Genomic DNA, 13,025 nt, shown 5'->3' with positions numbered 1-13,025 from the left:
TACATTCTCCAAGGGTCTGTGCATTGGAATCGCTCACCTCTCCATCCCGGCCCATCCTCCCCACGACTCTTGCCCTAGAAGTTTGGCCCAGGGGGTTCGGCTGGGGGCTGGAACCTTCCTCCCGTTCTCTGGGAATCCCCAGGGGCTGAACTCCCAGCTGCCAGGGCTCAGCCTTTGCTCTCCCCATATAACCAGCCCATCTTCCTTCACACGCACGCGCGCGCGCACACACACACACACACACACACACACACACACACACTCACATACACCACACACATAGACACACACACCACATACACACCATGCACATATACCACACATACAAGATATACACCACACACACTCCATCACACCACACACACCATACACACAGACACACCACACACATAGACACACACCACATCACCCTACACACACCACACACACACCATACACACACCACACACACGGCTTACTATCTCAATAGAATTGATTTCCTCTATAACCTTCTGTAGCTGCTGCTCAGCTGTGTCCAACTCGGTGACCCCCTTTGGGGTTTTCTTGACTGAGATCCTGGGGTGTTTGTCATTTTCCTCTGCAGCTCATTTACAGATGAGGAAAACTGATGCAAATAGTATGAAGTGACTTGCCCAGGGTCACACAGCTGGTAAGCGTCTGAGGCTGGATTTGAACTCAGGGCTTCCTGATACCAGGCCCTTTGCTCTCTCTGTCATGCTGCCTAGCCATCCCCTGTATTTTTCTGTCTACATTTCAAAGTATTATTCTGAGGGGTTCCTATGTTCCAGCAGGCTAAAGGGGTCCATGGCACAAGAGAGAATGCCTGCCCCAAGACATTGCTCTTATATCTTGGAAAAAACCAGTTATTTGAAAAGAATGGGAATTTTATTAATTTTATGTCAAATTCTTCCAAAAGGCGTTTATTCTGAGACCAATTGTGCAGCCAGAATCAGTGGCTGGCTCATGACCTTCCTGACATCAGTAAAGAAGAAGAAATTCAGAAGTTTGAAATTTGATCCTGTCCACTCTGCCGGGCTCTGAGCCCTTTGGTGTGACCTTTCTGGGCACAGGCAGGAGAGGCATCTGCCAGCCAGGACAGAAGAAACAGGCACAACAGGGGCAGCTTTGGGGCAAAGCCAGGGAGGGCTTCACCCAGGCTCACGAGGTGTGAGCTGGGTGGGGACCAAGAGAGGCTGAGCAAGGCCAGAAGCCAGGTAAGAGCCAGTCCAGTGTGAAGGTAGCCACATAAACAACCCTCCTTTCCCAGAGAGAAGCCTCAAGAGAAATCCTGTGCTTGGGCTCCTTGGAGAAGTCAAGGAAGGGGCCCTTCTGCTTCTGTACCTCCACGACTCTGGGGATGGCTGAGAGGCCTTTGTCCCAGGAGAGGACCTTCCAGGTTTTGCACTCTTTCCAGGAAATTGGACCCCTGGGACTGTGTGTGAGAGATGCTTTCTCTAATGATGACAACGGTCCCCTGTCAGACTTCGAAGATAACAGAAGATGCCATTTGAGACTCCCAGTACCTAGGAAGGAACCGTGACTGGGCTCTTAGCCCTTTTTTACCGAGGGGGAAGTTGAGGCTGGAGAGGACTTTCCCAGGGTCACCCAGCTAGCGAGAGCCAGACGAAGATTCCACATGAAGTCTCCTGACACTGCAGAACTCTCTAGCTGTTCAAGTGACCAGAGGGTCTGGAGTTTGTTACGAAAGGCCATCCCCTGTGATTGTTGGGACAAGCAGGCACAGTGGGGCATTCTGGTACGAACCAAGAAGAGCGGCCTCAGCCCCAGGCAAACCAAAGACTTCATTCATTTGGAGGCTTGCTCTCCGAGCTCGCCTTTGCCGCCGCCCCCTCTTGCTCGGGCCCTTTTACGACCCCTTTCCCCACAGCAGTGACTCCCCACAGCGCTGAGCTAGCTTACTCAGCAAAGGCAGAAGCAAGCCCGGAGGAAGCCTTCGGCTGAGTAGCGATCAGTCAGTCATTCAGCAAGCGTCCATAAACCTTCCGCTCGGTGCCCACTGTGTGCTTGGCCCCGCGGCTGGGCGCTGGGGCTCTAGGGAGTGGCACTGCCCCTGGGCATCCCTCCCAGTCAGGTTGGGGCTCTAGTCCGAGGACGGAGCCTTGGGGAGAAATGGAGCTGGTGACTAATACCGAAAAGGAAAACGGTGCCAGCGCTGCTTTCCCTCGGCCTGGCTCCTGTTTTCGATTTCAGCTCACACCTGGAGCCCGGGGCGGCGCCCTCTCCGGAGACATGCTCCCAGGAGGTGCCGGTGTGTTTGTGTGGCTGTTAGCGTCCACTCATAGGAAGCCAGGGGGGTCCAGGCAGCCGGCAGTTACCAATGCTTTTCACTTCTTAGAGATTCAGCCCAGCGCACGCACACACACACACACACACACACACACACACACACACACACACACACACTTACCCCGATACTCACACCAGACACGCCCGCACCCAAGGTCTGTGGGACCCGAGGCTGCCTTAGGTGAAGGGGCGGGCATCTCTCTGGGAAGGGGCGGGGGTCAGTGGCTTGGCCCCACCCCTCATGACGGGGTGAGGGTGAAGAAGGGGGGCAGCCCCTCCCCTAGGCCCCCGGCGTCCTATAAACTTGGGCGAGGCCGTGGGTTCCCAGACTCGGGCTCTCCTTCTACGCCCGTCAGCTCTCTCTGCTCCCATCATCTGGTGGGAGCGCCTCCGCGGCTCAGCTCCAGCTCCGCCGTCCACCCTCTGTGTGCGCTCGCCTTGTGGCCCTGCGCTATCCCGCTTCCCCGTCACCGCTCTCCCACTCTGTCCCCGGGGCCCCCCACCCTCCAATCATGTCCCCGCAACAGCTGTACCACAAAGAGTTCGCCCGGGCTGGCCTCCAGCCAGGCCTGCAAGTGTGGCGCATAGAGAAGATGGAGCTGGTGCCGGTGCCCACGGAGCAGTATGGCAGCTTCTACGTGGGGGACGCCTATTTGGTGCTCTGCACCCGCCAGGGGCCCCGCAACAGCTTCACCTACCGCCTGCACTTCTGGCTAGGTAGGGATGGGAGTGGGGACTGAAGGGCTGGAGGGGTGGGGCAGCCTCGAGGGGCCCGGGCGGCTGCGGTGTGCAGCTCGTCGCCACTGAGACCTGGGCGTCCTCTTTGCACGGAGTTTCGCTTTGCCAGCGCTGGGAGCGGTCGGGGGAGGGCGTGTGTGCCAGCAGCTGAGAGTGCTAGTCTGTGTGTGCTAAGCGTCTCCTCCAGCCCTCGGGAAGGGGCTGGGGTTCAGGTCCGGGAGGGGAGCGCCAGCCGCTCCTCCGCGCAACGGTGCTTTCGGGAGCTCAGAGATGGACAGCTAGAAAGGGCCTCGTTTTTTAGATGAGGAAATTGAGGCTCACAGTGGACCAGGGATCGACCCAAGATCAGAGAATTGTTAGTTCCAGAAGAGAATTTAGAATCCAGCGCCTTCGTCCTACAAAGGAGGAAACTGGGGCTCAGGCGGGCCTCAGTAGCTATAGTGGGAGAACGAGTATGTTCGAGTCTCGGCCTGTGAAGCTGGAACCCTTTCATTGGCCCGCTCTGCTTCCCCTCTTGGCTTTTTTCGAGCCTCAGCCCGGGAGCCACCTCCTACTGGAAGGTTTCCCTGATCCTCCCCCAGCTGTTAATTCATTCCGCCTCTTTTAATCCCCTTAGTCTGCATCCCCCCCTTTCTGCCCCTCTCCCCCCTCACCGGCAGGAGCTGGGGGGAAGGTCATTGAATTGCACTGACTTGCTGGCGTTGAGGCTTTGCAGCTTGGTAACTGAGTGACCTTAGGACAGTCTCTTCCTCTGGGCCTCATCTGGTAAGGGGGGGGAGGGTCTCCAATATTTATCTTATGCCTGGTAAGGCAGTCACCACAACCTAGACAGTCATTCTGAAGCCCTAAAGAAGTTGGAGACCAGGGCAGCTGGCCCCCTGTCAGTCTTCCTCATCTTTCTAGAGGAGCTAGGTGGCACCCATCCAGCCCCTTCATATTACCTATTAAGAACTAAATGGGGGCCCATATTTGGGGAAGAGACTTGTCCAAGGTCACTTGGCTAGTTAATTAGCAGAACGGAGGCTTGAATCCACAGCCAGTGCTTTCCCACCCTTGAAGCCACAGTCCTGCTGGGATGTAAGGCTCTTCTCTTGAGGATGACCCCTATCTATGTGGAGGCAGAGCCTGAGTCTGGAAGGTTTGAGCATCATCCCCAAGGAAGGGAACAAGCCTTTCATAAGCACCCACTGTGTGTTCCCAGCGCACAGATATTTCTGTAGTCCTCACAACAGCCTTGGAATGTAGGGGATATTATCACACCTGTTTTACAGTTGAGGAAATTGAGGCAAACAGAAGGTAAGTGACTTCCCCAGGTCACACAGGAGCTAATGTCTGAGGACCTCGGTTCAAGTCCTCACTCTGACTTGCTATACTTATTGTGGTCAAGTCACAACTTACCTGGGCCTCAGTTTCCTGATCAGTAAAATGAAGAGGATTAGATCAGAGGTGTCAAACCCTTGATCCCAAGTGCTACTGATTAACGTGTAATTGGGAAATGTTTGGTAAACTAAATAAAAATATAATAAAACATAAATAATGCTTGCTATGTGGTTGTCTAAGGCAATGCCTCCCTCTTTAGTGGACCCCATTTCTATTGGAGGTTGATATCACTGGGCTAAATGATCTCTACACCCTTCTAGCACAGCCTATGATAGCACAGAAAGCTTCTTAATTTCACTTGCTTCCGTTTGCTAGATTTGTTAAAAACAAACCTCCCCAGGCTCCTCTGAGAGGGATATGGCCAGGGACACACCCTTGCAATAATCTTAGGCACATCTTCATCTTATTTTTAGAACCAGTTCTTTTGTGGGGACCCCTTGGCTGGGGATGCATCCAAAACATTTCCATGTCCCCAAGAGCAAAGATTTATTTCTGACTGACCAGGAAGTGGACCAACAGGTTAAAGGAAGAGAAGTAACTGGGACAGAGGGAGGGCCCTAGTCTACAAAAGAGCCGGCTCCAAGGCTGGCCTGAGCCCTCGTATAGAGGGCAGGGCTGTTCTTACAGGCCTGCTCTTTGTGACTGTGTCCTTCCTTGGATTATTGCGTCTGGTCTCCGGGAGCTGGCCAGCACAGGCCAAGCAGTACATTTTCCCGACTCGATTTCTTTAGAAGGTGTGGCTGTTTATCTTCCAGCTGAGAAAACCAAGGGCTGAGAAAGTCACCTGAGCTCACACATCGGGGCTGCCAGGAGCCAAGGGCAACATCTCTGGCCTCCTGTGTCCAAATCCCATGCCCTCCTCCTGAGGAGGGCCCAGAATGGGCACAAACCAATTCTTTGTCAGTTGTACCAAGGGCAAAACCTCCATCTGGCCAGAAGAGGTTAGTTTTGTGATGAGGAGGAGGGGAAGAGAGCTTCTTCTAATGATTTCCATGGCAAGTCACATTCTCAGAGCTTGCATTTTAATTACTCAGAGGAGGCTTTTTATAGATGCCTCCTGGTATATTGAGGTCTGTTCTAGATTTGGAACCCAGGAGACTGGGGTTCGAATTCTACCTCTCCAACCCACAGTATGAGTACAGGCAAATCCTTTAACCTCCCTGGGCTACAGTCTCCTCATCTTTAAAGCAGGAATAATATCCCGTGAAGAACCTATTCTCCAGGCTTAATTAATTAAGGGGCTTTGCAAAGTGTCAGGTGCTATGCCAAGGTCTGATCTGGGTGTATTCTGTAATTGCTGGAGAGCTTTGGGGCCTGCTTGTTTTGCACGATGTTATGTAAATACCTTGGGCCACAAGTGCCCAAGAAGCTTCGGGCGATTGGAGATGGCTCTAAGGGCAGCTGCCAGTGCCAGTCACTCCGTGATGGTGGCTCCTGGACTAAACCCTGAGCATCTGGGATGAATCACAGTCATGGCCCCATTGGGTGAGCTGCCCAGGAGGCCTATTTCAGCTCAATGTACTGTGGGAAAAACAACCTCCTATGAGAACGGATCTGCACTAGTGAGTGGGCTTGCTTGAGCTGGGAAGGAGAATATGTAAGACTCGGGACTGTTATGGGAAGAAGTACCTCAGTCAGTGAAGTTGGATTCCCTTGGATCCTCCCTGTGGAAGCTAAGCACTCCTTAAGATTCTAAGGAAGGACTCTCAGACTTTGCCTAACAATCAGTCTTTGGTCTAGGCTTTGTCTTAATATCGCATCCTTTTGGGGGGCAATTTTGTCTTCTCCCCTTTGTCCCTGCCCCCTTCCACTGCCCCTTCTATTTGCTTCATATTTTTGTCAAAGGCTTTGAATTTAGGCCTCTCCATAGGGACAGCACAGCTTCCAAAGAATGGAGCAGGAAAATGGTGAGATCATGATACCCTGAAGAAAGGGAGATGCTGTTAAGAAAAACAGAATAACTACTGGGGCCAGCAAGCCTCCCGTAGAAAGAAAGAAAGAAAGAAAGAAAGAAAGAAAGAAAGAAAGAAAGAAAGAAGGAAGGAAGGAAGGAAGGAAGGAAGGAAGGAAGGAAGGAAGGAAGGAAGGAAGGAAGGAAGGAAGGAAAGAAAGAAAGAAAGAAAGAAAGAAAGAAAGAAAGAAAGAAAGAAAGAAAGAAAGAAAGAAAGAAAGAAAGAAAGAAATTCCCCTAAAGCTTGGCTGCATGTCTGGCTATGCCCAGGCTTATTCTTCTCCATCACACATTTGAAGGAGGAGGTCATTTCCTCTACAGCTCCAGTACCCACCAGGCTTAGGAATAGAGTGCTGGACCCCAGTTCAAATCCAGCCTCAGACACTGGATAGCTGGGTTACTCTGGGAAGGTCACTTAGGCTCAGTAAAATCAGGACAACCACAGCGCCAACTTCCCAGAGCTGTGAGGATCAAATGAGATGTTTGTAAAGCATTTTGTAAACCTTAAAATTCCATATAAATTCTAATTGTTATAATTCTTACTATTATTCACTATTCATTGTTACCTTGAGAACAGGAGCCAAGATTCATCCACCTCTGTGGAGCCCATAATAGGCATTTAATAAATGGATGGTGCAGGGGTTAGAGTGCTGGCCCTGGAGTCAGAAAGACCTGAGTTCAAATCCAGCCTCAGACACTTACTAGCAGTGTGACCCTGGGCAAGTCTCTTCACCCATTTGCCTCAATTTCCTCAAATGTAAAATGAGCTAGAGAAGGAAATGGCCAACCATTCTAGTACCTTTGCCAAGGAAACCCCAAAAGGGGTCATGGAGAGAAGTCTGTGACTAAACAACAAATACTGATGGGTCACCAGATGAAGCTCTGGGGGGTGTGGGTGGGGAGGAGCCAGGAAGTTATGATGCTCTTGGAGAATCCATTGCTCCAGACAGACACCAAGACTTGGTGTTCTTGGACATGGGTGGTACTTCCTCCTCTGTGGGGGTGCCGAGAAGAGAAGAGAAGGAGAGAACAGCAGCTCCTGTGTCCCATATGCCTGATGAGGGCTTCAGAAAAGTTTTTTGGGTTTGCATGGAGCCTCACTGGTGTGGGAGTCCAGCTGGTCCAGATCACAGCCTGCTGGGCTTTCTCATTCTGTGTGTTCTGCAGGTGAGGCTCTCAGGAATCCTCTGGATGAATCCTCCCCACTCCTGGGGACCTTCCTTTGGCCCCCCACCACCTTTGTGGACAGTGCTGTCCAGCTTTACTGAAGGAGAAAGAAGACTTCATCTTCTCTTTCCAAACCTGGACATTTCTCTGTCACTGGCTGCTCTCTCACCTCCATGCCTTCTCATCTGTCTGGTGCCGCCAATGCCCTCCCTCATCCCCTCTTCCTCTGGCTTTCCCTGGTTTCCTTGGAGTTTCAGTTCAAATCTCCCCTTCATCCAGACATCGATCCTTCCAGGTCTCCCACCCTGGTGCCTTCCCCTTGGCTGCTGCTAGCCCTCCATCTGCTCTTGGTCCAGCCCTCCATTTACATGGTTATTTGCCCCTGGGATGTAAAGTGCAGGTGGATTGCTAGGCTTGAGCCAATCCTGAGGGAAGGTGCTACAAATAGGCTCGTTTTACAGATGAGGGTCTGAGAGGTTACGGGATTTTCCCAGAGGGGGCACAGCTGCAATAGCAACCCAATTGAATCCTGTTTCCCTGACCCCAGACCCAGTGCTTTCTGCTGGCTGGGGGCCTGCAATAGGCTGGCAAACCAGGGCCCATCTGAGGATGTAACCAGTAACGCTGTGGTGTTGGCCAGATCTCTGATCATCATTTAAGAGTCATTGGCAGGGGCTCTCTCAATCTCTGTCTTTCTGTATCCTTAAAAAAAGGAAGCAAGATTATGGGTTACGAAGTCAGGATTTCTCTTTGCACTGACTTCCTTTCTGCCATCTTATAGAAGACAGTTTTTAGTCACTGGGAAGCATGTTCCTAAGCAAGCACTCCAAGGGCCTCAAACATATAATACACCAAGAGAAATGGATCATCTTGTTAAAAAGTGGAATAAGGGAACACTGAATAGAGCTAAATGAATGACTGATGAACCCTATTCAGAATGATGGTGATTAAAAAGCCAGCTCTGAGCATCCCTGGGACCAATGCTAATCTCCTATGGGAAGTTACTCTCTGCACAGTATGCTCTGGGATGACTTCAGGGCAATTGTCCTTGAAACATCAACTAGCAAAATATTGAAACCTCGAATGCAGTTTGGTCTGCCGAGAGAAGAGAAAGTCCTGTGTTGGTGGTTGGAGAAGGGATGAAGTTGGGGGGATTTATGTGATATGTAACTAGTGCCATGGGAAATAATGACATCTTGTTCTAATAAGAAAAAAAAACAAATTGAATAAAATTAATCTAAGAGCTTCTATACTAATATTATGAAGAGTTTGTGAAGACTGGCAATAGGGGAAGACACTGTCCAATGCTGAAAAGCTCTGCACACACAAAGAAATCCTTGAAAGAAAATTTGAAGCATTAAAATGTGATGATTGTGCCTAGGTTTTCAGATTACTTTAATTCTTGCTATAGACACATCCCTACCCTTATCCACACTTGAACAAGGAGTATAAATGCAAACCTGTGGTACCTTAATCAATTCCACTTTATATCCCACGGTATATCTCCATGTTGCTGACATAGAAACCAAAAAGGAAATGAAGACTCGAGGCATATTGTGAAAACTCTGCCATACTTTAGCAATGCCAGGTATCATGGAGACTCTTCAAAAAGGTCTAAAAGACTTCACTCTGTCTGATTAATCCACAATCACTTTTGAAGGAGTTAGCTTATTTGTAATAAATTGTGTATTTGCAAGTATGTTTGGCTTGTTTGACTTGAGGTTTAGGTTACTAAATTGAAGCAATATAAGAGCTTATAAAATTTTCAAATGCACATATATTCTGTAATGTTAAGGAATAGAAATGAAATGTAGAATGTGGACAGCATTTATAGAGTTATATTTGACTGAACAGTCGCGAATGTCAGATTGAACTGAGTCGCCTAAAATTTGGAGAAACCCATTTATGGTACATTTCATTTCCTGCCCTCTTCAATACGATTCTTTAATAAATTGTTTAACATTAAAAAAAAAAGAATCATTGGCAGGCCTGGGTGTCAATCACTGGCCTAGGCAGGAAGGGGGTGGGCCTCAATAGCAGCTTCGCCTGGGCTGAGTTAGCTGATTTTGGGGTCTTCTTCCCCAAAAGCATGGAGACCAGAGGAGCAGCTTTGGGAGGGTCAGCACTCCATGGTGGTGTTGCGGAGCAGGGGCAGCAGGGTCTGAGTGCTGTGGCAAGGCTGTCCTTTCTCCCAGCTCTTGGCTGGCTGGCAGGGTGGCAGGCTTGGACTGTTGGCTGAGCAGGGTGAGTGCCCCTGAATGTGGAGAATGGGGGCATCTGGCCCAGGGCAGTCTGGATCTTCTTCAAGCGCTTTTGGTTTTTATTTTGTGGTATGGAAGTTAAGGGATTAGGATTTCTTTTTTTTTTTTAAGTGAAGAGGTAGAATAAAAGATTTGAAGTGGGGAGAGATGAGAGGAGTGGAGAGTTAATGGTGATTTGATGGCAAAACAGGGCATTGGAGAAAGGAGACCTGAGTTCAAATTCTGCTTCCATTTGCCACTAATGTGATCTTAGGCAAGTTACTGGGTCTCTAGGCCTCTGTAGAATGGGTGGGGGGAAGGGAGGGGATCATGGACTGAGTCATAGTGGGATCACCACCTTCCACAGAGGAGGAGCTGGTGGTCCTAACTCACCCTAAATGTGGCTGATTAGGTTGGTGAGATTAAAAGGTTGGACAAGTGAATGTTCTTAAGGAAATGTGGGCTAGCTTGTCTTTTGCTTTTATATACATAGAGAGATAAGGGGAACAAAAGTTATCTTGGAGAATAAAGATGTGCCTTAGAGACCCTGCCTGAGCATGGACATTCTTGAGCAAGCATTTCCATCCCTGGGGAGGGTGGACACAATAACCTTGGAGGAATTCTCCAGCTCCATCCAGATCTCCAAAGTATGAGGTGATTTACCATCAAATGTAGGCATTCTCCTGGCCATGAGGGCCCTGTGGGAGGCCTTGCAAGTGAATGGCCATACCTTACCCACACACCCACTCCCTGCCCAGTGGAGCATACCTCTGCCATTGTAAATGGCCCCCCGACATCAGCTGGAACAACCCCCACTTTATGAAGAGAAGGCCTAGGGAAGATCATAAAGCCACTGAGCTGGAATTAACAGGGCCATCAGAGACCATCTGATCTAGGCATCTGCCTTTACAGCTTCAAGAATGGACACCTGGGGCAGCTGTGGAGGGGGGTGGAGGCAGGGGTGCACTTAGGGATCGTCTCAGAATCCCAGGCCTGGTATCTGAACCATGGTTTGTCTTTTCAAACACTCACCCAAATGTAGGATAGCAATAACTTAAACATTTTTTGGGAAAAATAAAAGAATTTAGCTCTGGTCCCTGTCCTCCCCATCTTAAACCAAAACAAAGCATTGCTGGGGCGGATGGCAGTATTCTCCTGCCTCACCAGCTGTCCAAAGCTCTCCTGCAGTGGTAATGTGTTTGGGGGCCCTCTGTCAAAGGCCCCGAGCCTGGCTCTTGGGGGAAGCTCCATAGACTTGTTTCCCTGAGCAGTAGGACCCCTGAGCACACGCGTTGATCGCTTCAGATCTAGATCTTATTGAATTAATGCTCTTCTCTTGCTTCTGATTTTAGGGAAGGAATGCACTCAGGATGAGAGTGGAGCTGCCGCCATCTTTACCATGCAGATGGATGACCACCTTGGTGGGAAGCCTGTGCAGAGCCGAGAGCTGCAAGGTTATGAATCTATGGATTTTGTCAGCTATTTCAAAGGAGGCCTGAAGTACAAGGTACACCATCTGCCCAAAGCACAAGCCTCCTCGCTCTTTCTTTAACCCCACGGGGTGGCCTGAGTCCCACCCTGACCTTGGAAGGAAGGTTAGAGGCCAGTAGGGAGGGTGCTTGTCAGGTCTATACAAGAGAGTGTAAGGGACCTTTTCCATTTCATGGGGTTGTTGAAACCCTAGATCCCCAAGGAAGTCTGTATGATGGTAAGTGAGAGGTTTGGTCTCCTCTCTTCTGTGGAGTGTCGGCTTTTAGTCTCAAAGATTATAAGAGTTGGAAAATTTGGTGATGGCCCCCATGTAAGTAAGGTTTCTCAATCTTAAGCGTCACAGCTGGTCCTCCCAGAAGGCCTTCTGATCAGATCACTCTGGGACCCAGACCTCATGCCATCCGTTTGTACAGTCCTTTTCTAGAGATGACAACTGTCCAGGTCATCATCTCCTGGCTTATTTGCCAATACAAAGCATCAGTGGTCTTCCATTTCGCCTTTCTTCTCATTATTCCTAAATAAAGAAGGGCTTGAACAGTGTATCGACATCTTGGCTTCTTGATGGAAGGAACCTCAGAAAGTCCGAACTAATTTTCTTCCCTTTGTATCTCACTCTGTCAATGTGTGAAATCGTGCTCCTGTCACATGGACCCAGTGAACCCACTAAGTCTCAGTGGCATGGGCTCCTGCAGACTGGGTGCTATAGGGGGAGGTTAGCCAAGATGGTGAGTGATCATAGGCTAAGTGTGTTCTAGTGAAATGAAATCAGCTGGGGAATATTGGGCCACCCGATGTAAGGATTTCAATGTGCAGGAAGCCTGAACCTTCCACTTAGACACCCCTGATGGGGCCAGGCAGTAAATCAAATGCCCTATTCCTTTTTCCTCATGAGAGAAAAGGTGCTTGAAAAGCAGACTGGGGGAGATGGTGTTCTTCTGCTGTCCTGTCATTGGGGGTTCCTGCCTCTCCATCCTGCCTGACATGCATTCATTTGCTCCCTGCCTGGGACCCTGGACCTCACCTGAGTGGGTGACTGAGACCCAACGGAGCTCCCAGATCTTGTTGCCTTTGATGGGCTCAGGTTGCCAGATGAGCTGCATTTGCCAAAGGAAGAGCTGACAGCTCTTGACTCTTTGTGGTCTTTCTGTAGACATTGAATCCTTTTAAAGTGAAGAAATGAGAAGAAAAGATTTCAGTCTCAGAGCCAAGCAAGGGGCTGGTTTGCTAAGGAGTTTCAGCTCAGTCAGAACTGGCTTTTTCACAGTTGAAGTTCTTTCACTGGTGTCCTAGGACCTCTTCCTTTTGTCCAGTGGGGTGATCTATCTTTGTCCAAAATCTAAACTTTTTTTTGTTTTTACACAAGAAATAACATGTGCAATGCTTTGCAAAACTGAAAGTATGGAAGAAATGCTAGTTACTATTATTGTTTCTGTAACAGTTCCATCCCAATAGACTGCCTGCCCCCACTGGACCTGGGCATGGAATACAGAAAAAATGGTTGAGCAAAATCACACATCAGGGCAATTAAAATAGCCTCAGGAGGAGAAGTCAGATAAGAGGAGAACTATGAGAAAGCAGGGCCTTGAAAAGTCAGAAAAGGAAGGAAGGGAAGGGAGGGAGGGAGGAAGAAAAGGAAGGAGGAAAGGAAAAGGAGGGAGGAAGGAAGGGAAGGAAGAAGGAAAGGAAAGAAGGAAAGGGAAGGAGGAAGGGAGGAGAGGGAAGAAGGAAGAGGGGGGGAAAGGGAGGGAGGA

At 49.6% G+C, this 13,025-nt stretch overlaps 1 protein-coding gene across 1 annotated transcript in view; it reads left to right on the top strand.

The window, feature by feature from the left end:
* The first annotated feature begins 2,635 nt into the window (after positions 1–2,635).
* SCIN (scinderin) overlaps positions 2,636–13,025 on the top strand; it is a 59,939-nt gene continuing 49,549 nt past the window's right edge. The window contains exons 1-2 of the mRNA XM_069094403.1: positions 2,636–3,024; positions 11,136–11,290. Of these exons, the coding sequence (XP_068950504.1) occupies positions 2,820–3,024; positions 11,136–11,290 (360 nt within the window). The 5' untranslated portion in view covers positions 2,636–2,819. The remainder of the gene's footprint in view (positions 3,025–11,135; positions 11,291–13,025) is intronic.

This window comes from Petaurus breviceps, unplaced genomic scaffold, assembly GCF_028583685.1.
Source record: "Petaurus breviceps papuanus isolate PSGF00001 unplaced genomic scaffold, PetGlider_PUasm1.0 218, whole genome shotgun sequence".
NCBI lineage: Eukaryota > Metazoa > Chordata > Mammalia > Diprotodontia > Petauridae > Petaurus > Petaurus breviceps.
The sequence above is the reverse complement of the archived record's forward strand: the minus strand, read 5'-3'. Positions and strand labels throughout refer to the sequence as shown.